General features: G+C 43.5%; 1 protein-coding gene across 1 annotated transcript in view; it reads left to right on the top strand.

Annotated features, from left to right (window-relative positions):
* Positions 1-15,980, top strand: part of PTPRN2 (protein tyrosine phosphatase receptor type N2) — a 586,186-nt gene extending 570,206 nt beyond the window's left edge. Inside the window, exons 23-24 of the mRNA XM_067292199.1 lie at positions 5,824-5,897; positions 11,363-15,980. Coding sequence (XP_067148300.1) covers positions 5,824-5,897; positions 11,363-11,434 — 146 coding nt within the window. The 3' untranslated portion in view covers positions 11,435-15,980. The remainder of the gene's footprint in view (positions 1-5,823; positions 5,898-11,362) is intronic.
* Positions 15,981-20,066: the final 4,086 nt, after the last annotated feature.

Below are 20,066 nucleotides of genomic sequence, written 5' to 3' on the forward strand. Positions count from 1 at the left end.
CTAAACATAGCACCCTAATGGCTAAGCCATCCTTTAGTGCTCACAGTAACGAATTTATAATCGTTCTGCAGAATTATAATCTATCTTTTCAAGGATATATGCTTATAGATCTGGAAGTTGTTCCCAGCTAGAAAAATCTATTTTAATATGCTATTTATGAGTAATATGTATTTGTGAAACATTCACAAAGAAAATCCTTCAGTTTGGGTTATTTAAAAAGAAACTCCCCACAAATAACTACTTTGATGAAGTATTTAAGGATCATTTTATTTTTATAAATATACAGAAAATTCAGAGCCTCTAGAACCTAAAATATTCCTTTTAATGTAGTGCTTTAATATAAAATTCTGTCAGTCCCACAGAATCTACTGTGCACTTTTCATTAGTAATGAATAAAACAGGATTTTTGACTTTGCTTTGAGCGTAAGTCTGTTCAAGCCTATTGTGTAAAAATAAAATCTCATAACTTGCCTTAATTAAGGCAAAGTTTTCAAACATTTATGTAGCAACTGCTGATTGTTATTATAACTGGAAAAACGGCAAGTTTTCGGTTGCGCGGGCTCCTTAGATCATTGAACCTGAAATCCACTTCTTCAACGCTATGCCTTCATCATTTCTTCCCAGCTGATATCTGAGAACATATTATATATTACTTGGTTTGTCATATTTTTGCACCATCACAGTGACAACAACGCGACCGCAATGTGGAAGGCATTGCCCTGCGCAGACCCTTTCTCATGCGCTTGCATGCCTGTCGTTATGGGTCCCCCGTCATGTTTGGGGGCAGCACAAGAGAGGGAAGGTTTCATTATTGTAGTAATAAAACTAACATTAGCATTCAAGCGATCTTAAAGATTGCAAGCTGCTGCTGGTTCCCTCATGGAGCCCTATTGCAGCAGAATTTGGCTAGCTCATTATTTATTGCATGAGAAAAAGGGAATTCGGCTTTTACCCATGTTTTTATGACACGCTGAATACTCTGCTTATGTGACTCTCTGCGGCCAAACCCTTTAACCCCTTGAGAGCCGCTAATCAGGAGCACCGGCTGCTAAGTGCCAGGGCGCTTCCTGCGCGGGTGCCTGTGGGGAGAGGGAGGGCTGGAAAGGATGCGACCCTAAACTCCAGCAACAGCTTTGCTCCTTGGGGGCAAAATATAATTCAGCTTGCGTCTTCTCTTGTTTTCTCTCAGTTTATTCAGTTTCTGATGTGGATTGTTGGGCATTCACTGTAAACGCTTCGAGCCCTTAAAAACGTGGTAGTTAGTTAACTGCTGAAGCCAAAATCTGCCTTGCACTGGCGTGGAAGTATTTTGGGGCATATTTACTCAACTAGTTCATTGAGCTGCTCAGGGTGGGGAAAGGTGCACACAGGCTGGCTCACAAGGAATTATTGCAAATGCATGGTCTGCTTAAGAAAAAAAGCATTGCACAGTCACTTCTCATTACTGCTGGTACTACATCAGCTCAGTCTCATCCTAAGTTACATTTTTACGTTCACTTAAAACAAGCAATGAAATTTGATATGAACCTGTGACAAACATAAACCAAATTTATTCCCTATAGGATAAAATACAGTTAGAGCTGAATTTTTCTTTATTCTTTAGATGCTGCTTTCTTTATCCCTCCTTTTATTTCCCGAAACCGGAAGCACTGTTAAACAGGGGAAGAAAGGACAAAAAATCTTGCCTCTTTGACACGTTATATTTTCTTTTCCAGTTATCTTCAGTGCTCCCGAGCCTAGTATTTTTAACCCTTCCTCGAGGTTATTTGTTGTATGACAATAAATTGACATCTCTAGCCATTATTGTTGGGCGTGATAGTTCAGTTGCCTGAGCAAAACGTTTCCAATACGAAATATCCTTGGAATCGGTGGGTCAAGCTCCTTCAGCTTTTTCTCCAAACTGTTTTGTGAAATTTAGTTCGTATGTGAGCTTTCCAGCTAAGCAATCTTTAAAACATCTTAGCAGTGTGTAGCACTTTGTGTCCATCTAAGTAAGAGCATGATTTGACCCTGATGTCTTTAGATGTGATTTTCCTCTCTCCCAGTGTCATGTACCATACGCTGTGTTCTTTTTCACCTGAAGTAGCTCAAAAGCATAAATAAAGTGCTTTTGAACACTATAGAATGAAAATTTGTTATGCCACTCTGTTATATTCCTATGTATGTATGCTATTGTTAAATTCTCTTTATATATTATATAAAGAGGAAGCTTCAGTGTGAATTTTTGTCATATTCCAACAAAACAATTAAAGAGAGAGTTGAAAGTTCACGCTGCAGTTGAACACTGAGCTCTGATCACCCGTGAATGCAAGTGGGGTCCAGGCTGCCCTTCGAGCCTTCGAAGGCTCCTCCGTTGCCTGTCCCTGTCGCTCGAGAGCTTTCTGCAGACTGTCACACACATCAGTGGCAGTGAGCTGAATTTACATGATGTAACAGCAACTCAGCATTAGTATGAATAGAAAAAAGCCGTCATCACAAAATGGGTTTTAATAGTGGACTAGCAATGTATATATTTGAACACATTTGTTTTAGGCACAATAAGGGAATAGATGCAAAATATGTGGCAGTGGATGCGGGAAAGGAAGAGAGAGAGTTTCCTCATGCAGAGAGAAAACAAGTCATGCTAGCTTTCTCCTGTGCCATGGATTTCATCCTATTTCCTCTGAATTTTCTTGTCCCAAGATATCTTTCCTTCAAAGCAGCTGCCCATCTTTGCAGCCCTATGTTTTGCTGATCAGCCTCTCTAGGCACTTAGGTAGTTGCTGTCACCATAGTGTCAGAGGCATTCAGAAATGTTAAAAATGGGCAGCAAAGCAGTCTCTTCCCTCACTTTCCCTTGCCTTTCTGTGTAACTTAACTAACTGCCTAGCTGGAAAGAGAATGAGTAAAGCTCATCCTCAGAAACGAGACGCTGATTTTGCTTCATTAAATTCTTTCTTCTGTCAACAAATCTGTGCTTTGTGGTGCTGCGGACACTGCAGATGGCCTGTGATGGTGCTGCCTGACTTCGCAGCAAGATACACACTTTGGGCAAAATCATAATTGTGCTTTCCTTCACTTTTTAATTACCTGTGGCTGAAGACATCAGAAGGGCTTGTAGGTGGCATGCTGATCACAACCCATGTGTTGGGGATGCTGACCAGTAAAATCTGAAGTTTCGGTGACTTCTACTGGGAAAACACTTCAGAACAAGCTTACTGTTAAGCACACTGGCCCACTAGGGCTATTCATACGTTCCAACATAAGCATATGCTTTGGTGTTTTGCTAAATCAGGATTTTATGATCAGGCATTGTTCATACTATTAGGCATGTCATTCCACTAACGATGATAAAAAAGCAAGCATCACTTCACTAGTAAATGCCTGTAACCTGCATCACAGAAATGAAGGAATTAACTCTTTCAAAGGTAGGCACAGAAGCCTGTCTGTCCATTAAAAAGGGGTTTGGGGTCTTGTCAGGAACCTTTCTCCTGCATCTAATATGTTACTGTATTCTCCTGGGGCTGGAGTAGCTTCAACTAAAGAGCATCCCTCACTGGACAGGGTGGACGTGCACGTTTCGGGCCACAGGGAAGCCCGCGTGGCACGCGAGGGGGCTGCTGGGCCGGGAGGATCACTGCCGTCCTCCTCGCAGCACGCCGCGGAGGCTCCCGCAGCACCGCCACTATCCCAGGCCCTTGGTGTCGCTGTGCGGAATTGTTTTCAGATCTTAATTTCGGAAAGAGAAAACTCAGTGGCGAAATTCCTACCTACTTGTATGTGCGTGTGCGAGACTGAACATTGAAATGAGCTACCTTGTGCTGCCACTGCTACTGTTTGCACTCTTGGAAGCACAAGCCACAGCTTTACTGATGCTTTCGGATAAAAGGCAACTGTAAAAACTGCAGCTGACTTAGGGTATAATTATTATTACTGTCCTTGCTCTCTGATTTTAAGGCATATGAGCTGTGCATTGCTCTGCTCCATTGTGTAGTTTTATTTTTGCTTTTAAAGTAAAACCTTCTGTTTTGTTGAAATGTCCTCCATGTAAATTCCCATACAATATGTGGAAAAAAGCAGCAAAAATCACACAATGCCCCAATCCCATGGTAATGAGCAAAAATGTCTATGTCAGATACCCCTTCTAAGCTGTCACTGTTACACTTCCAGAGTGAATTCTGATACAGCTGAAGAACATGTTTTTAGGGAGGCCCTTTCAAATTGATTATTCTTCTAAAGTTGATGTTATTTTTAAAGATCTTCTCATGTCTTTTTTCAAATTAATCCAAATTAAATCATTTACTTTTAGTTGCCTTTCTGAATTTTTGAAAAGCTGGTGCTGAGTTATGAAATTGTGTTGAGTAAATGAGGAGGTGCATGATGTTTACATTGACATAAACCTAATTACAGCTATCCTTAAGCCCTTAAATTCCAACACCTCATTTGATTTACAATAAATGCTTTTTCGGAGTTCACTAGAATGAAGAGTGGTAAGTGTTGGGCTCAATTCTGCAAATTCAGTCCTGGGAACTAGACCTTTGCAAGTGAGCTATTGCAGCAGCCACAGTCATGTCCGGCCCCCCGAGGTAGGTTAGGTATCTGGCTAGGCACCAGGAGCTAGGCACCTGGGTTTCCTGTGTGCCCTTGGGGAGGTTTAAATACCTGCAGAAGGCAGTCCCAAATATACACGTGCTGGGCTGTGAGATTCCTAGGGCCACACAGCGGGAAGCGGTTACCAAACTGTACGTCCATAGTCCTCTTCAGAGCACACCTATGAATATCCTTCAAAACGATGGAGCACATTGCAGAACGTAGCCAACGCCTATCATTGATAAACTGTCTTAACAATTAAAGCATCCATACAAGAAGGGAAGACCTGAGTTGGATATCTTCCTCAGCTTCAGAGGAAGCTTTCAACTCTGAGGGCTTCCAGCTGGGCTTCCACCCTTGGGAAGCATGCAAGGACTCACTGGAGGGACCAGAATCCTGATTTCCTCTCAGTCGCCTCAAATAAAGTGTATCTGGTTGGCACTTAAGGAAAGTGAGGAAGATGTTTTTGAAAAGTCTCTGACTGAAGAAGAAATTGAGGAGGAAATCAGCACCTCCTAGTCCCCTGCAGGTCTCTAGGCTCTAGGGTATTACAGGACAGGTGAGAGGCACTAGGACTTGCTTTGCTCCTCACCCATCTTGTTTTCAAAGGAAAGCAGCTACATTTGCCCTGAGGAAGGGAGCTGGTCCTCAGAGGAGTGAGGCTCTGCTCACCTGCTTTCTGCATGCTGGTGTTGCTGTTCGGTGCACGCAGCTGTGTCCGTGCACCCAACATATAACCTAAAGTAAATGCCACAGATCTGCCAGCTCAAACAGGGATCAGGCGGCAAGATGCTCTGGCAGGTTCTAAACTAGGAAGCCATAGGCAGGTTTCCGAGATCCCAGCTGTGGGGGACAGAAGTTCACCTAAATCCTGTTTTAACAACATAAATCTTTGTGGGGGTCTGGCCCTTAATTCAATGCATACTCATAGTGGTGACAAAGGAGCACTTGGTGGCATAGCCAAGCAGGACCCCTACGTTGTGGCAAATATATTCTGCTCTAGGTGCAGAGGCATTTTTAAGAATTTGCTTTTCTCTGGCTTTCCTTGAATTAATGTTAATAAAAGCTGCCCCAACCTCTGCTTTTTCTATATGAACACAAAAATTGCAGCTGCCTGCCAAGTCTGCTGAGAGATGGATGTAATAATTTTCAATTGGACTGGTAGCCCAAAGGGAACCCGATAGCAAGAGATTGACAGATGCAGCATGGATTATCTTGTGCTCTGAACTCAGCCCAATTTGTGGTTTGTTGCAGGTGCTAAAGAGATTGATATTGCTGCTACCCTGGAGCACTTGAGGGACCAGAGACCAGGCATGGTCCAGACAAAGGTACTGTCAATACATCCACTGGGATTTTAAATACATTAAAGGTCTTTCACAGTAGTTGTTTTCATGACAGAAGAGAGAGGGTATGACCTAATTTAATGCAGGTCGCTTGCTGATTACTCTGTTTGGCTCCCTACCAACTGAGGTTTATTTATGCTGAAGATTTATCTAGGCTGCTTTCTTTGGTGTTTACTGCTCTTTCTTGTACCATCTCCTACATCTATCTTGATTACCATATATGAAGGGCAGTCAAGACAACAATCTATAGTCTACTAAAGAAAATGTGTGCTTAAAAGAATGTTCTTGCTTTAATCCTCAAAATATGGATTATTTTCTCAGAGTACCTGTGGTTAACTATGCACGTAATATTTTTTAAAAGGCTTCAACTCATTAAAGGGAATATTAACTGCTGCATTTGATTTTTTTTTTTGAAAAAGGTTTTGACTTAAAGGAAATAGTTTAGGAGAAAATCGAGTCATGTATAGTAACTTTGAAGGGAATAGCCTAAAGCCATGTCCTTGATGAATGTAGCACAGTGACTACATTTGTGCCCTTTGGTAAGGTGAATATCTTATTCTATAATTACTGTCAGCTATAACAGTTTTGGAGTTTTTGAAAATGTATAACTTTTAAAGATAGCTGATAGTGTGATTGTAGTGCTTTAAATTAGAAATTAATCTCTCTATGGTTGTTATTTTCAGTGATGTATGGAATGATATTTTGGGGTATTTGCTGCAGGTTAAGAGCTGCAAATACAACATTAGAGAAACTCATTCACGGAGACCAGAGGACTCTGTATACGGCATTGTAAGATACTGAATGAGAGATCCTGCCCCAAACTGAGTAATATGCAATGGGACAGCACTCAGTCTCGGGCAGGCGGGGACTAGCAGCAATGTCTGCAGCATTTAGGGAGTTAAAATTGCTGAGGGACAGTGGTGAAACAAATGTGTTCTGCAGCAATCATTGGCTCATAGCTTTTCTTGAATCTCTTCTTAATCATTTTATCTTCCCATTAATACTAGGAGAAGTGGTGCTGCAGAACTGTTGGGGGGGGGGTTAATTATTATTTACCAGTTAAGTAAGTGTATGAAAAATGATGAGCCAGTCAAAGCTAGCTAATCTTTGTCTGCGTGTAAGACACAAAATTGAACAAATCTTTATTCTGCTTTGGTTATTCAGACTGGGAGAAAATACTTAGAGCACACAATATGCAATATTTTATTCTGAGGGGAGATGCAAGTCCTGAACTACTTTGTAAATGCATCCAATTTACATGGTAGCTCTGTAGAAATACAGAGCTCTGATTCCAGTGTCTCTCTGTTTAGAGAAATTATAGCTTCTTGCCTCCAGCAAAAGAAAAAATATAGCTCCAGAACCAAAGAATAAGGTTATGCAAACAACTTCTCTACGTTAGCTCAGAAATAGTTACCTGAGTCCCCGAGATGAAAATCTCACTAAAGACATTGTGTTTCTCCCCTCCAAACATTTATTTGGAAGCACTCCAGGAAGAAAATGTATCCAATGTTTTCATCCAGAATGAAAAATTTTCTTAGGATATTGCTTATCTCTCATCTTGCTCCTTCTTCCATCATTGTCGTTTTCTCAAAACCACCCAAATCACTTATTCAAGCTAATGTCTTGCAAATTATAAATATCTGGTTACATGCTAGCAATGCACTGTCCCTGGAGAATTTTTCTGATGGATTTAAACAAATCCCTGTGCTTTCCCAACTGAATACAAATGAGGAATATTAGACTCTTGGAGTAATTTAAAACAATGGATTAAAAGTCAGGTTAGAAATGCCAATTACAGAATATCCCCAGGCAAAATAAACACCAACTTACTTTAGCAATGTTATTGTGTTTCCAGCAGGCAGCGCTCCACATTTTCAATAAGCATGTGAAAGATTTGTTTGCAACATTTTGTCTTCTGGAAGGGATCTTTAATTCAAGAGCACTGTATATAATAAATGGTAATGAAATTATCCTAACGACATTCTGCATTTCTGAGAAGCATAATAGAGGGTTTGTGGTTTTGCAATTTTTTTGCAGGCCAATCATAAAACAGAGTTGATATGCCACATATGAAAGGAAAAAGCAGTGAAAGAGGATGAATATTCTCTGAGAAAAATATATTTCCTTTTTTTCCTCCTTCTGCATCTTTCTTCATGTAATCTTCTTCATTCTGTTATATATGATGCATACACTCAGCTTGGTTTTCTTGGCAATTTTTTTTGGAGTCTGAATGAAAACATAGCTTATCGTATTTTTCTAAATATATTCATATTGCCTCTGTGTTTTAGGTGGACTGACATCACAAAATGCTTGTCCACTTCTGTTTTCTAGACAAATTTAGATATTTAAGTTCGTCTGCAGTTAGTCTTGCATATGTAAATAACACATGTAAATGATAGTATAGCCATACAAAACCACAACCTGAGCTCCTTTAAGAATTATTGAAATTAATTTCATCCAACTGTGGCTGTTTTCCAGTAAAGGTGTGGGAGGAGTGTTAAGGCTTTTCTCTGAAGGGTAGTAATGCACAGCAATGAAAGCTCGGCTATTTGGATTTCTCCTGTGCGTATTATCCCGAAGGAAGGAGGGGGAAGGCGCTCAGCTGCCCAATCCCGGGAAGACAGAGTCCTTGCCAATCTCATGTGTCTGCTCTGCTCTCCCTTTCACTGCAGCACTGCACAGCCAGTTACGAGCTCTGACGGTGAAGATTATGCTTTCTAAGTTGTTTCACCTCAGCAATTTAGGGTTGCAGCCAAAGCAAGTTGGTGGTCTCTGCTGAACTTGTCTCCAAAATCCATATCTGAACTTCAGTTTTCATGCTGATCAATCTGAAGTCCTCGGGTGAGAGGGGTGGGTTTGCCCCTGTTGGTAGAATTGCATTCTGTGCTCGTGTTTGCTCCGGCAAGGGCTGAAGGCACCCGTAGGTCAGAGGGTTCCCCAGTTTGGCAGCTGTTCACAGTAAGGTGAACATGTGTTGGACTGGCAAGGTTTAAGGGCAGATTTGCTCAGTGAATAAATGGAGAGTAATTTAAGCTACTTTCAGCTATGGGACTAGTATTTAAGTATTGTAGTCCCTGATTTTATGAGCTTTTCCTCACTGTAAAATGTTCAGATGAAGAGCACATTAGCTAGCCTCATTACTACAGGAGGCGGCAGCTTCTCTTCTTCTGAACTGACACCTACGTCTTGGAAGAGACGTCTGAACATCTCTGAAACTTGGCTGGATCACCGTGTCAGCCCCACACTTGCTCGGATCAGCCTATACTGTTGTTGTGTTTGCCATGCTCCAAGGCCTGGCAGACCAGGAGGACCGGCTGCACCGCTCACATCGGATGGCTGGAGCAATAGCGATCCATGCTGTCGGCGTCCCAGCAGCACAGCACCCGCTCTGCCCGTCTCCTGTCAGCTCCAGCGGGAGGGTTTCACATCATGCCTGGGTCTCAGGAACAGCTTTCAAGCCTCTTTGGGTAGTCACTAAGGACTTTGCCTCGTTCGACGGACTCTGGGGGCTGCACTGATAAGGTCGGGCAGCCACTTGTTCTTTCGGCCAAGTCTCTTCTCCTTGGAGCCTGGTGCCACTCGTATGTTGTCCCAACACCCTGAAGCATTTTAGCAGGTACAGGCACCTCGTTTTGTTCTTGACGCTGCGTGTCCGGATGAACGCCCTCTCTGCCTCGTCTGCCTTCCAGCTACTCTTCGTGTGCTCTGTCATGAAATGCAGCTGCTGCTCCGGGGAGGCCACCAGCATTTCCAGACTCTTCTTTAATTGCAGAGACCTTGGGGAATGGAGGGAGGGAGAGGCAGACGTGTACACCATTTTCAGTGCCTAATGAGGGTGAGTCCTTACTCTTTAGGGTGAATTGATGTCTGATTAAAAGTTACTGGATGCCATCCAGCAAACGTACAAGGATGCCACTTCGACAGGGCCAAGCAGATAGCAAAATTCTGGAACATAGGGTGTCTGTGAGAATTTAGTCTGATTTTTTTTCTTCTGTTTGTGTCCAGCAACTCCCTTCATTGCTTCTCTCTGTGGCATCTCCACGTAGGAGATGACTCTGCAGCGGGGCAGGACAAGGCAGAGAAGACTGACACTGAACTGCAGGAGTTACAAGTCGCCCGTCTTTCTGAACTATGACTTGAACATCTGTAATTTGTCCTTTCATCCTTCCTGCAGATTTCCACAGTAAAGTGAAACACTGGAAAATGAAACGTGAATGAACACTGTTAGTCTAGTAATTGCCTTTAGGGTATGGCTGCGTTCTGCACCCACATGCTGTTGTAGCCTACATACCTCCACCCATGCTGCACAATGCCAGACAGCTAGGGCAAACTGAGGGTCTGAAGATACCTACTGGACCACTGATCTCCCAGCCCGTAGGCACAGATAGTGTCCCTTCAGTGATCTCAGGATGCTTTGCAGGGTACATCTCAGACATCCTCTCTCAAAGTCAGTTCTTCCACAGCTCTTGACCCCTGTTGGCTTAAACCGCTAGAATACTTGTAGAAAATCCAGACGCTTCTGCACAGTCCTTGACTTGTGTCCATCAATTGCTTATACTATGACTAAACTTGTCTTTTTTATCCTGAAAAGAAGCAAACTCAAAATCATCCTGTCAGATACTTCAGTAAGCTAAATTTCTGACAAAAATTCCTTGCTTAGAAAATACCACGTGTTAGCCTTGAGGAAGTAAAGCTCCTTATGTAAGACTAGACAGTTCAGGAACATGTTAGGGTTGTGCTTAGGTGAGGTGGGCATTCATGCCTGTGTCCTTCACACCTCTGCTGACCCGGCGCAGAAATCTGTTAGTAGTTTTGGTTTTATGCTTACAGGAAATCAGTAGCAAACAAAAATTTTCCCAAGTATTTCTTAAATGTCAAGAGAGTGATCTAAATATTGTTAGGTAATGGTTGGGTGCAGAAAAAGCAGTTAAAACGGCAGCTGAAAAAAAGAAAAAAAACAGGTAAAGCAGAGAGTAGATATTGTTTTGTATAATAGATATAGTGTGAGGAAGTATTTATTCTAGCTGATTTCAGCTAGAAACACTCCTGAGAGAAGCCGAAGACTCTCCTTTGCAGTGTCTCACCTATTTCATATCTCAGTTATGCTAATACGTTTCCATCTGTGTGTCGGAAGGAAATGGCTAGTGATCAACTACTCCCGAGCCTTTCTGACCAAGCACTTGCAATATATCATGTGTCCCAATAGCTTGGTTTCTGCTACCAACATTTTTCTCCATTAAAATGACTCCGGCTTGAAGATGCTGTCAAACATGGTATATGGCATCAATAGTCCCCGAACATTTTGTTCCCTTCCATTGGAGTGTACCATCCATCCTGCATATTCATATTTTTAGCAATGTCTCGAGGATGCTTTGCTGCAGAGCAGTGCACCTGCCTTTCTGGAAGTGTTGTGTTTTATTATTCAGGGGGTGTGTTTGTTCTCTCCGCAGGAGCAGTTTGAGTTTGCTTTGACAGCAGTTGCAGAGGAAGTGAATGCAATACTCAAGGCACTTCCACAGTGACCGGCTCGGGCTCCTAAAGGCTCCCTGAGGATCCAGCCCTCGTTTCCTTGTCCTCAGTCCCTGTGAATGTTCTTGGAAACCGTGACCTGACCTTAACTGTGTATCTTCTGTTGTAACCACATAGTGATAGGGTCCTTACAAACTTCTTTAGCTGGTAAAAAGTTCAACAGTTAAAATGTGTATTCTGTTTTGGGGGGGGGGGGGGTGTTAAATAAATTTTACAAAGTACATTGAAGCCTCGGATTAAGCGACAGAACAGTCCATCCAGTTCCTTTCACATCCTCGAAGCCCTGAATGTCACACTTTGAAAGCACACATTCATATTCTTAATAGCAAATATACAGTATTGTGGGTAATTAGTGCAGTCAATATCGTCTCAGAAAACAGTGTTCTGTTATATTTTGTAACTTCTCAAAGGCTGCGTAAGAGCGGGGGCCTGAAGGGGATGGTGATTGTTCCGATACAATGCCGAGCGGGAGCCTGAACCGATGCCGAGGGGGTCGGTAAACACAGGTCCAGGCTCCGGCAAAAGAGCCCTTGCACCTTTTCGTGCTGGGCTTTGGCAAGCAAATGTTTTCTTAACTGTTGTTTACTTTTCAGCTTTGCGCCATGAATGGAAGAAAATCTCAGCTGTGAGTAAATAGGCGTGCGCAGTTGTTGCAACTGGGGAGAACGAGCTGGTCACGTTAATGGGAAGCCGAGGGGTAATGAGCACAACAGCTCTTCCCGGGCACCTACCACTGACGTAGCGGGAAAGGAGAGAGTAGGCTAACCCGAAGTCACGAGTAAAGGCCCTGTCAGCAGCCAGGGAAATGGCCGGAGCTGTTACGGAAACAGATTGTTGATTTTATGGGATTACTGGGGAAGAGAACGGAACTCTCCTCTCTATATTTTTTGCATTTCCCTCTGTAAAAACTGTGCTGTGCCATCCTTTTTGGACCAGAACGTGTACGTCTGTAAACGCCTGGCTGAAGGAAAAATCTCCAGTCTGCATTTTATGATTCACATGGAGTTTGTCTGATCCAGACATTTGTTGCATCTCTCTGCAGAGGCTCTGTCCTTGCCTTGTTCTGAATGATACGTTTTAACTAAATATAAGGGATAAAGAAGCACACAGGTTCAATCGCAGAGATTCTTGTGTTCTAAAAAGCCTAATGCCTACTGTTGCAAAATAATGCTGAAATATGTATGTAAATGGTTTGGTTATGCAATTTTGCTTACGTGAATTCACAGTTCTGGTTGTGATACTCTTCTAGAGGAATGGAAACTTCTGACAGAAAGTTCTGTACTTTGTTCAAATGAAGGGCCTACAGGTAAAATTATCAAATGTGCTTATGTGATCTAAGCTCGTAATTTTGTTTTCAAAGGTGAATTTGAATTAGATCTAAGCTACTAAATGTCGCCTTTCCTCTTGAAAATGGGACATGAGCACTTTTTCATGTGTTATCCAACATCTCTGTGATTTAAGGTTTCTGGGTGGTTTTTTTTTTTCCAAAATCTTAATGGTGTTGTATGCTTGAAACCATGCCAGGTTAATTATTTGACTTCAGCATTGAAAACCATATAATTGATTTTAATTTGGGAGGGGGGAGCTTTTATAAACTTCTATTCAGTGAAATGTTAAAAATACAATATTGCAAAGGTTTTCTGGAACAGAGCTAACCGGCACCTATTGAAATCAACCATGTTGCAATCTTGTGTTGTAGGTGTGGATATTGGTGATTTTTTCTTTTTAGCAATTAAAGAGTTATTAAAAAAAAAAAAAAGCAGAAGACTTGTTACTTTTCTCCATACATTTTTGTGTGCTGTACTTGGTATGCACTGTTGCTTAATTTGTGCATCTTATTACCATGGCAGTACAGAGCAGTTACTGCAGCTGCCATCATCCTCTTAAGTACACATACTGTACATTAAGCCACATGTTTATTTTATGGCCTAAGCATTTTAGAGCTTTCCTAGCAATAACTAAAAAAACTAATGGAGTATGAATGAGAAAATTGCCTTTTTCATTTGATAATTTAGGTTTAACAGGATTCTTTTATTACCTTAGCTAACACAAAATTGCAGATCAGGGCAGATGAGATCAGTCTGAGCAGTATCAGCAAGTGTTTGAAGTAGATTTACTGTCAGCCATATACTTCAGCTTTCCAAAAATACAGGTAGCTATATCCAAATGAACTGGCCAAGGAATCAAAATCAGGACATCCTAAGCCTTCCTCTTACCAGGTGGAATTGCTTCACAGTGCAAGTCGCTGTGCCGTTACCAGCTGCCAAAGGAGTGAGGGGCTTTTAGCACAGGTTCTTGCCCCGCGGTTCGTGCGTGTTTTGCCTTCCGACTCTCCCTGGGCACACAACAAACATGGCTGGTGAGCCTGTCATTTGCACTTCAGGAATATTTTTTAATTGTTCTTTTGCAAATATTTGCATTTCATAATAGCAATTTCAGGGCAATCCCTATTAATTCACAAGCAGCCAAGTGTGAGACTAAACTATTGGTCTTCGTGCTTAGGAGTTTATTTAGTGTAGATTAGAGGGCATTAATCTCCCGCCAGGCTAATGGGGCAGGGACGTGTTGTTTTATTCATACGTGGGGAGCGGTTTGAGCAACGCGGGGATGCGCCCTGGCTCCAGCGGTTGGACGCTCGCGTGCTGCATGGCATTTGCCAGCCTGCTAATTTCAGCCGTGTTACGTGCGGTTCTTCCAAAACAAGGTGCCAGGCTTTTTCTGTTGACTGTAGCTCATCACGCAGCGTATTTCATCTGGGCAATGCCCTGTTTCTGGGGGTGATAATCTGATGCAGGGCCTGCTAGGGAAATGCATGGTTCAGCTGCATCAGGACAAGCCGTTTCCCAGGGAGATGCCAAACCACGGAAGTGCAAACCTGGCAAAGCCACATTGTGAAGGAGACGAATTCTCAACCAGCGCAGGTATTTCGTTACCCTTTTCACTGTTAGCTTAGTCCTTGCAATTTGGCAAGGGGTGGTGTTCGTGCTGCCCCGGGCCTCGTACCCGGGCCATGGTACCTGCCCCATATTCACTGGCATTTTGAGTTGAGGAAAGTGTCTTCCTGGAAACCAGGATCAGAGGAGACCCACAGCCCTTCCTTTTTTCAATATTTCGCTTGATCTTTAGTAAACCGATTGCTAGTGAAACATGGGCTGGTGCCTGACTCCTAGCCATAAGCAGCATGTGTTTAATATTGACCGTCCTTGTGTTCCTGATTGATAGAGACAAATTGAATTTGTAGGTGCTGTTTGTGCATTTGGATCTTGAAACGACATTCAAGGGGGGGACTGCAGATGGGAGACTGGCCCCCCCCTGCTCCCAGCGCGCCCTTCCCCACTGCCCAAAACCCGCGGCCGCGGCAGAGCAGGGCTTGTCCCTGGCGTTGCGGTTTGCAGGAGTGACGGCTTGGCCGCCCTGCCTGGCCTTCGGCCCTCCCGAGGCACCGGCCAGGATTTGGCGGGGCGGAGAGCAGGACAGCGGAGGTCCCAACTGCCCCAATCCTTGGGATTCGGCCCCAGGCGCACGAAGAGCCACGCGGGGTTTGCTGTTGACTCACCTATTCCAGGTGCCAGCTCTAACGTTGCTCCTGAACATCATCTGCTAACATCCAGTGGGAGTCCTTGGCACTAGTGAGGGCCAAGAATGAATTTTACCCAAAAGTCCCATATGCAAATCTCAATTCGGCAGCAAAGCAAGCAGGATTTTTTTTTTTTATAGATGCTACTGAAATTTAAAAGATTTTTAAACATTTTTAAAATGTACACCAATGACTAAACCTTCTCCTCTCTCTAGCGTGCATGGAGAACCAGTGTCAGTCCATCCCCAGGGAAATGCTAGCTGTAATACCTGTAAGGAACTCATGCTTTATTAATCAAGTGGAGCATTAATACGGCCCAACCCACTTCATAATTTCCAGAATAGTTACTAATTAAAAAACTGTTTATTGGAACAGAAAACAAGCATTTGATTAGCTTTGTTACAGAGCAATAGCTCTCCTAATTTCTAGCCTGCGTATTTTATTCTTTGGTTAGAAAACTCTCTCAAGAAACAGTTGTGATAATTCACTTTTTAAAACTGTACAGTTTCTATGGTTTTGCTTTTTAAATGAGAGCACACTTTGTAGATTTGATTATTATATTTTTCTGTTAAGACTGCATTGGGCATTACAAAAGCATTCCCCACCACAGTGTAAAGAAAGCTATCCTGTTTGTTTATTGTAAGAAGAAAAAAAAAAAAGAATTAAAACACAAATGGAGAGCTGTGGCATACTCGATCCAATTAGAGCATGACTCTTTACTACTCTTCATTTACCACATTAGAAGAAAGATAAAGTTACACCAGCAAGATTTCATTTGAAGCTGTTCTTGCATGCTCTTTGTACTGTATTTGATGGCATAACATTGTTTTGTTCACAGTGTTTTCTTTGTTGTCATTCTATTATATTCTTTATATGTATATAGTTTAAAAAAAAGATTATACAAAGTATTTTGTTCTACCTCTGTAAAAACCATATTTGTGAATAAAGTTGCATTGGCCGTGGCGTATGGTACTGTGAATGCAGCAGTAAGCGCTGGTGCTTTGCTCTTATTTTGGAGGGGGCCCCTCGGGGGCTGCAGGGCGACTGCCCGCGGTGCGCGTGCGGCTGGCGGAGAGGGGCAGCAGCGTCTCGCCGGCAGCTTCGGGGGCACCGTCCTCTCCTCTGCCCCGGCAGATTGCAGCCGCCCTGGCCTCGGTGAGCGGCCGCGACGTTGCAGCTCCCAACGCGACGCTCGCCGGGCTGGTGGAGGCAGGGGCTGCGCTCGTTGCTGCCTGTAGCGTGACCGAGACCCTCCTTTCTGATGGGAAATGAAAAAAATTGGATTATAGTTTAGTAATCTGCGAGGGTGCACCATAGACTGTAGAAGTTAACAAATGGAATAGATGATGCCTCCTTTTAGAAAAACTAAAGGCAGGAAAATGCTTTGGGAGAGGGAAGGTTGGTGGGGCAGAGCATCATGCAATGGGTGCTGCTGTTCAAACAGCAGCAGGATTCACAGAAGGATTTGAATGGGTAATGGAAAAATATTCACTATTACATTAAATAGGGTTAAGAGGAATAAAGTCTAAGGTTCACTAGCACAACATAAAAATAGCCAGTCTTTTCCCCAGGGCTAGGAAGTAATTTTCCTATAAGTACTGTCCATTATATGAAGGTTTATATCTTTCCAAGAAATAAGCTACGGTTAGCCATTATCAGAGGCAGTCTTTAGAATCAGACAGCCCTGGTATGGCAATTTTCATGGTCTAGTATTGTGTGCTGAAACTTTACTTGTGTTTGAAGAAGACTCAAAATAGTTTGCTGCTTCCCTGAAAATAACTAGAAAAATGCAAATAAACAGCAAGGTAGAAGCCTCCCTAGTCCCACTCACTCCCTTCCCATCAGAGGAATCATATTTTACATTCTTTAACCTTGTTTATGTAGTTGCGTGTTTTAATATCTGTGGCTTTCTCTGTGTAAGAAGGTGACTTTCATCTTGGAAGGAAAATATATGCACCATTATAGCTATTTTCCTGGTGGTGTAATTTAAGAGGACTTTCATCTGCAAGATAGCTTTCTGAAGCCTCTGGTAACATCAGATGGAGGACAAAAAGAGAAATACGTTTAACTATGTAACTACTGCAGTATCATGTATCTTCCAGGCAAACACGGCCTCCGTTGCATGAACGCTGGTTCGTGCGGCCAGCGCTCACTTTTGCTGTCCGCTGCACGGGCAGGCGCAGCCCTGCTCCCTCCTGGGCGCTCTCGCACTGGCTCGGTGTCTCAGCTGCTGCACAGGAGCGTTACCTTGTCGCTGGTCTTGTTTTTGCGGCTATGGCTCCAGCTCAGCAACGAAATGGGTACAATAGTGGGTACTGGCTTCTGGTAGGGCTCGAGGGTGAGCAGGGTTTGAGTATCAGCTAGCAGCAGTTACAGACTGTGAAGCAATACACTGTACGGCCCGCAGTGACCCCCTCCAGCGCTGGCGGCTTCCGCGAGGGAGGATGACACGTGTTCACGGCGTGCATGAATGCTCCGAAGCTGGCAGCGCTCCTGCTGCACAGCCCGCGCTGCTGTGAGCGTGCCGCCGTTCAGGCCCGGGGTGGGGGCACGCTCTTGCAGAAGTGTGCGGGGAGGCACAGCGCTGCGCCAGCCGCCGCGGGAGGACGAAGGGGCTGGCCCCTCTGCCGCACCGCTCGGGGGCAGAGCAAAAGGCAGGGACTTGCTCTCGCTCCCAGCCTAGCTGCTGCAGTCCTTTATGCAGTCTAAATAACAGGAACTTTTCTAGTTGCCCAAAGATCCGCTGGGGTTTTATTTTTAGAACCTGTAAAATTTCAGGGCTGATGGGATTGGGTATTTTTGTGTTGTACGCTTAACAAATACAAGAACCACGCATGTAACCAGGAGGGCTGTGCTTATTCTTAGTTTAGCGATCGTACTGAGACATCGTGTGCTTGAAACAACTGAATCCCTGGGGTAATTCTCCTGACTGCAGTGCAGTTAAGCCAAAAATTAATTTCTCCCCTTGAGAAGACACCAATTATCCCCCACACGGCAGGTAAATCAGCAATACGGGAAAGAGCCTGTATGTGGAAGAGCCTCCTAAGAGAGACAGATGAGCCTAAGTTTTGGGATCTATGACAGAAGTCTTTGCCCTGCATCAGATTTTTTCCTGCAGGAGCTTTGGCCAGGATTCTCAAAGATACGGTAATGCCTTACTCCAGCATTTTCAGTGGAGGTTAGAGGTGAGATTCATCCTACCAACCTTTGGGTAGCTTCTGCAATGGCTTCTACAGATGAGCGACTCGTCACAAGCATCCTTCGTATATGAGAGACACAGACATTTTTAGGGTGTGACTTATCTGACCCAGTTTGGATGTCTGCTTTAGCATATGGTGAATCATGCTATTCACTCCATATCCTGAAACACTGAGTTCCAAGGTTCAATTATGCATTAGATGATGGAAAAGCATTTCCTTTTGGTACTGTAAACTTATTCCCTCAAAACTTCACTGGATGCACTTGGCAGAAAAAGTGAAGTCATTTCTGATTTTATAGACCATTCATGATTTTATAGATCCTTATCCTGTTCCTCCTCAGTTTTTTCCATTCCACTCTGAAGACTCGTTTCTCCTCTTGCAGAAGTCGTTCTGTGTCTTTGGTCTTCTTTGCTACCTCTCACCATATCTTTTCTATTTCTGTTTCTACTGTACTTACTCTGAGGTGCATGGGGCCCAGACCCACACACAGCATTCAGGCTGGGCTGCACTGTCACATACTGATTTTTTTTTTTTATCTTTATTCTTTTCTTTGGAATTTCTGACACTCCGTTCCCCTTCTCCACTGCTGAGCCCTGAGCTGGTGCTCACAGACCATTTTCATTCATAGTAATACCAAACTTCCTCTTCTTCCCGGCAATAGCTCACCCAGAGGTCACCACTGTGTCTTTTTTGTTAGGGCTGTCTTTCATGATGTGCGTTACTTTATGTTTATCAACAGTGATTTCATCTGCCATCTTCACACAGTCACGCATTATCACAAGATCTTTCCATGACACTTCACAGCTACTTTTGTTTTTACTACCCTGGGTAATTTGTATCATCCACACTCTGTCATCTCACTATCACCTCCTCCTTTTTCATGTGTTTATACTGGAGAGTCGCCGCCACTGCAAAAACTGACCATTTCTTCCCAACCTCCGTTTTTTATCTTTTAAGCAGTCATTAATCTACCAGAGAACTTCCCCCCCCTCTTATACCACTGCAGCTCCATTTCTGCAAGCACTTTCTATGACACAGCCTTTGCCAAAAGCTTACAGGAAAGCCAAATACACAATATCAACTACATCACCCATATCAGCACTCCCACTCATCCCTTCAAAGCCTTCTAGTAAGGTTTTGAGCCATGACTTCCCTCTGCAAAAGCTGTGTTGCTTCTTCTTCTTTTCATGCCATCAGTTATGTAGGATCTAGACACAAGGGGGTGGATGCAGCTTACAGAGTATGATGCCAAAACTAAAATGGCTTTAGTAGCCTTGGAGCGCTAGAGAGTGGGCTCTAAAAGTCATACAAGGATTACTTAGGCTGGAAGGGACCTCCAGGGGTCAGCTAGCCCAGCCTCCCACTCAAAGCAGGCCTCACTTAGAGCCCATTGCTCAGTGTCTTTTCCAGTCAAGTTTTGAATATCTCCAAGGATACAGATTCCACGGTCTCTCTGGGATCTCTTTATGAAAAATATTTTTTTAACACCTAATTGGAATTCCCCTTGATGCTAATCAGCTCCCCAAAAGGAGGCACCTACATCTGGCTAGCTGAATCCCTCTGTAGGCTCCCCTGGCAAGATCGTCATTTACTTTAACGGGCACTCAGACATGTAGCTCACATGGAGACATTTATATCTAAGTGCCTTAATCCATGAGCTGAATGCCACCCCCTGGGCAGGGTTCAGTTGCTTGTATATAGATGTTCAATGCCACTGTAGATGCTGTGGGGTCCTGCCTGGCCTCCAGCGCTCAGGCCAGAAAGGTGGAGGGTCGGAAATCTTGTATTGGTCTGACAGCCCTGTGCTGATGGCTTAAATCTCTGGAGGTGTCTCAAATGGTGCTGGGC

The sequence above is a fragment of the Apteryx mantelli genome, chromosome 2 (assembly GCF_036417845.1).
Source record: "Apteryx mantelli isolate bAptMan1 chromosome 2, bAptMan1.hap1, whole genome shotgun sequence".
Classification (NCBI taxonomy): Eukaryota; Metazoa; Chordata; class Aves; order Apterygiformes; family Apterygidae; genus Apteryx; species Apteryx mantelli.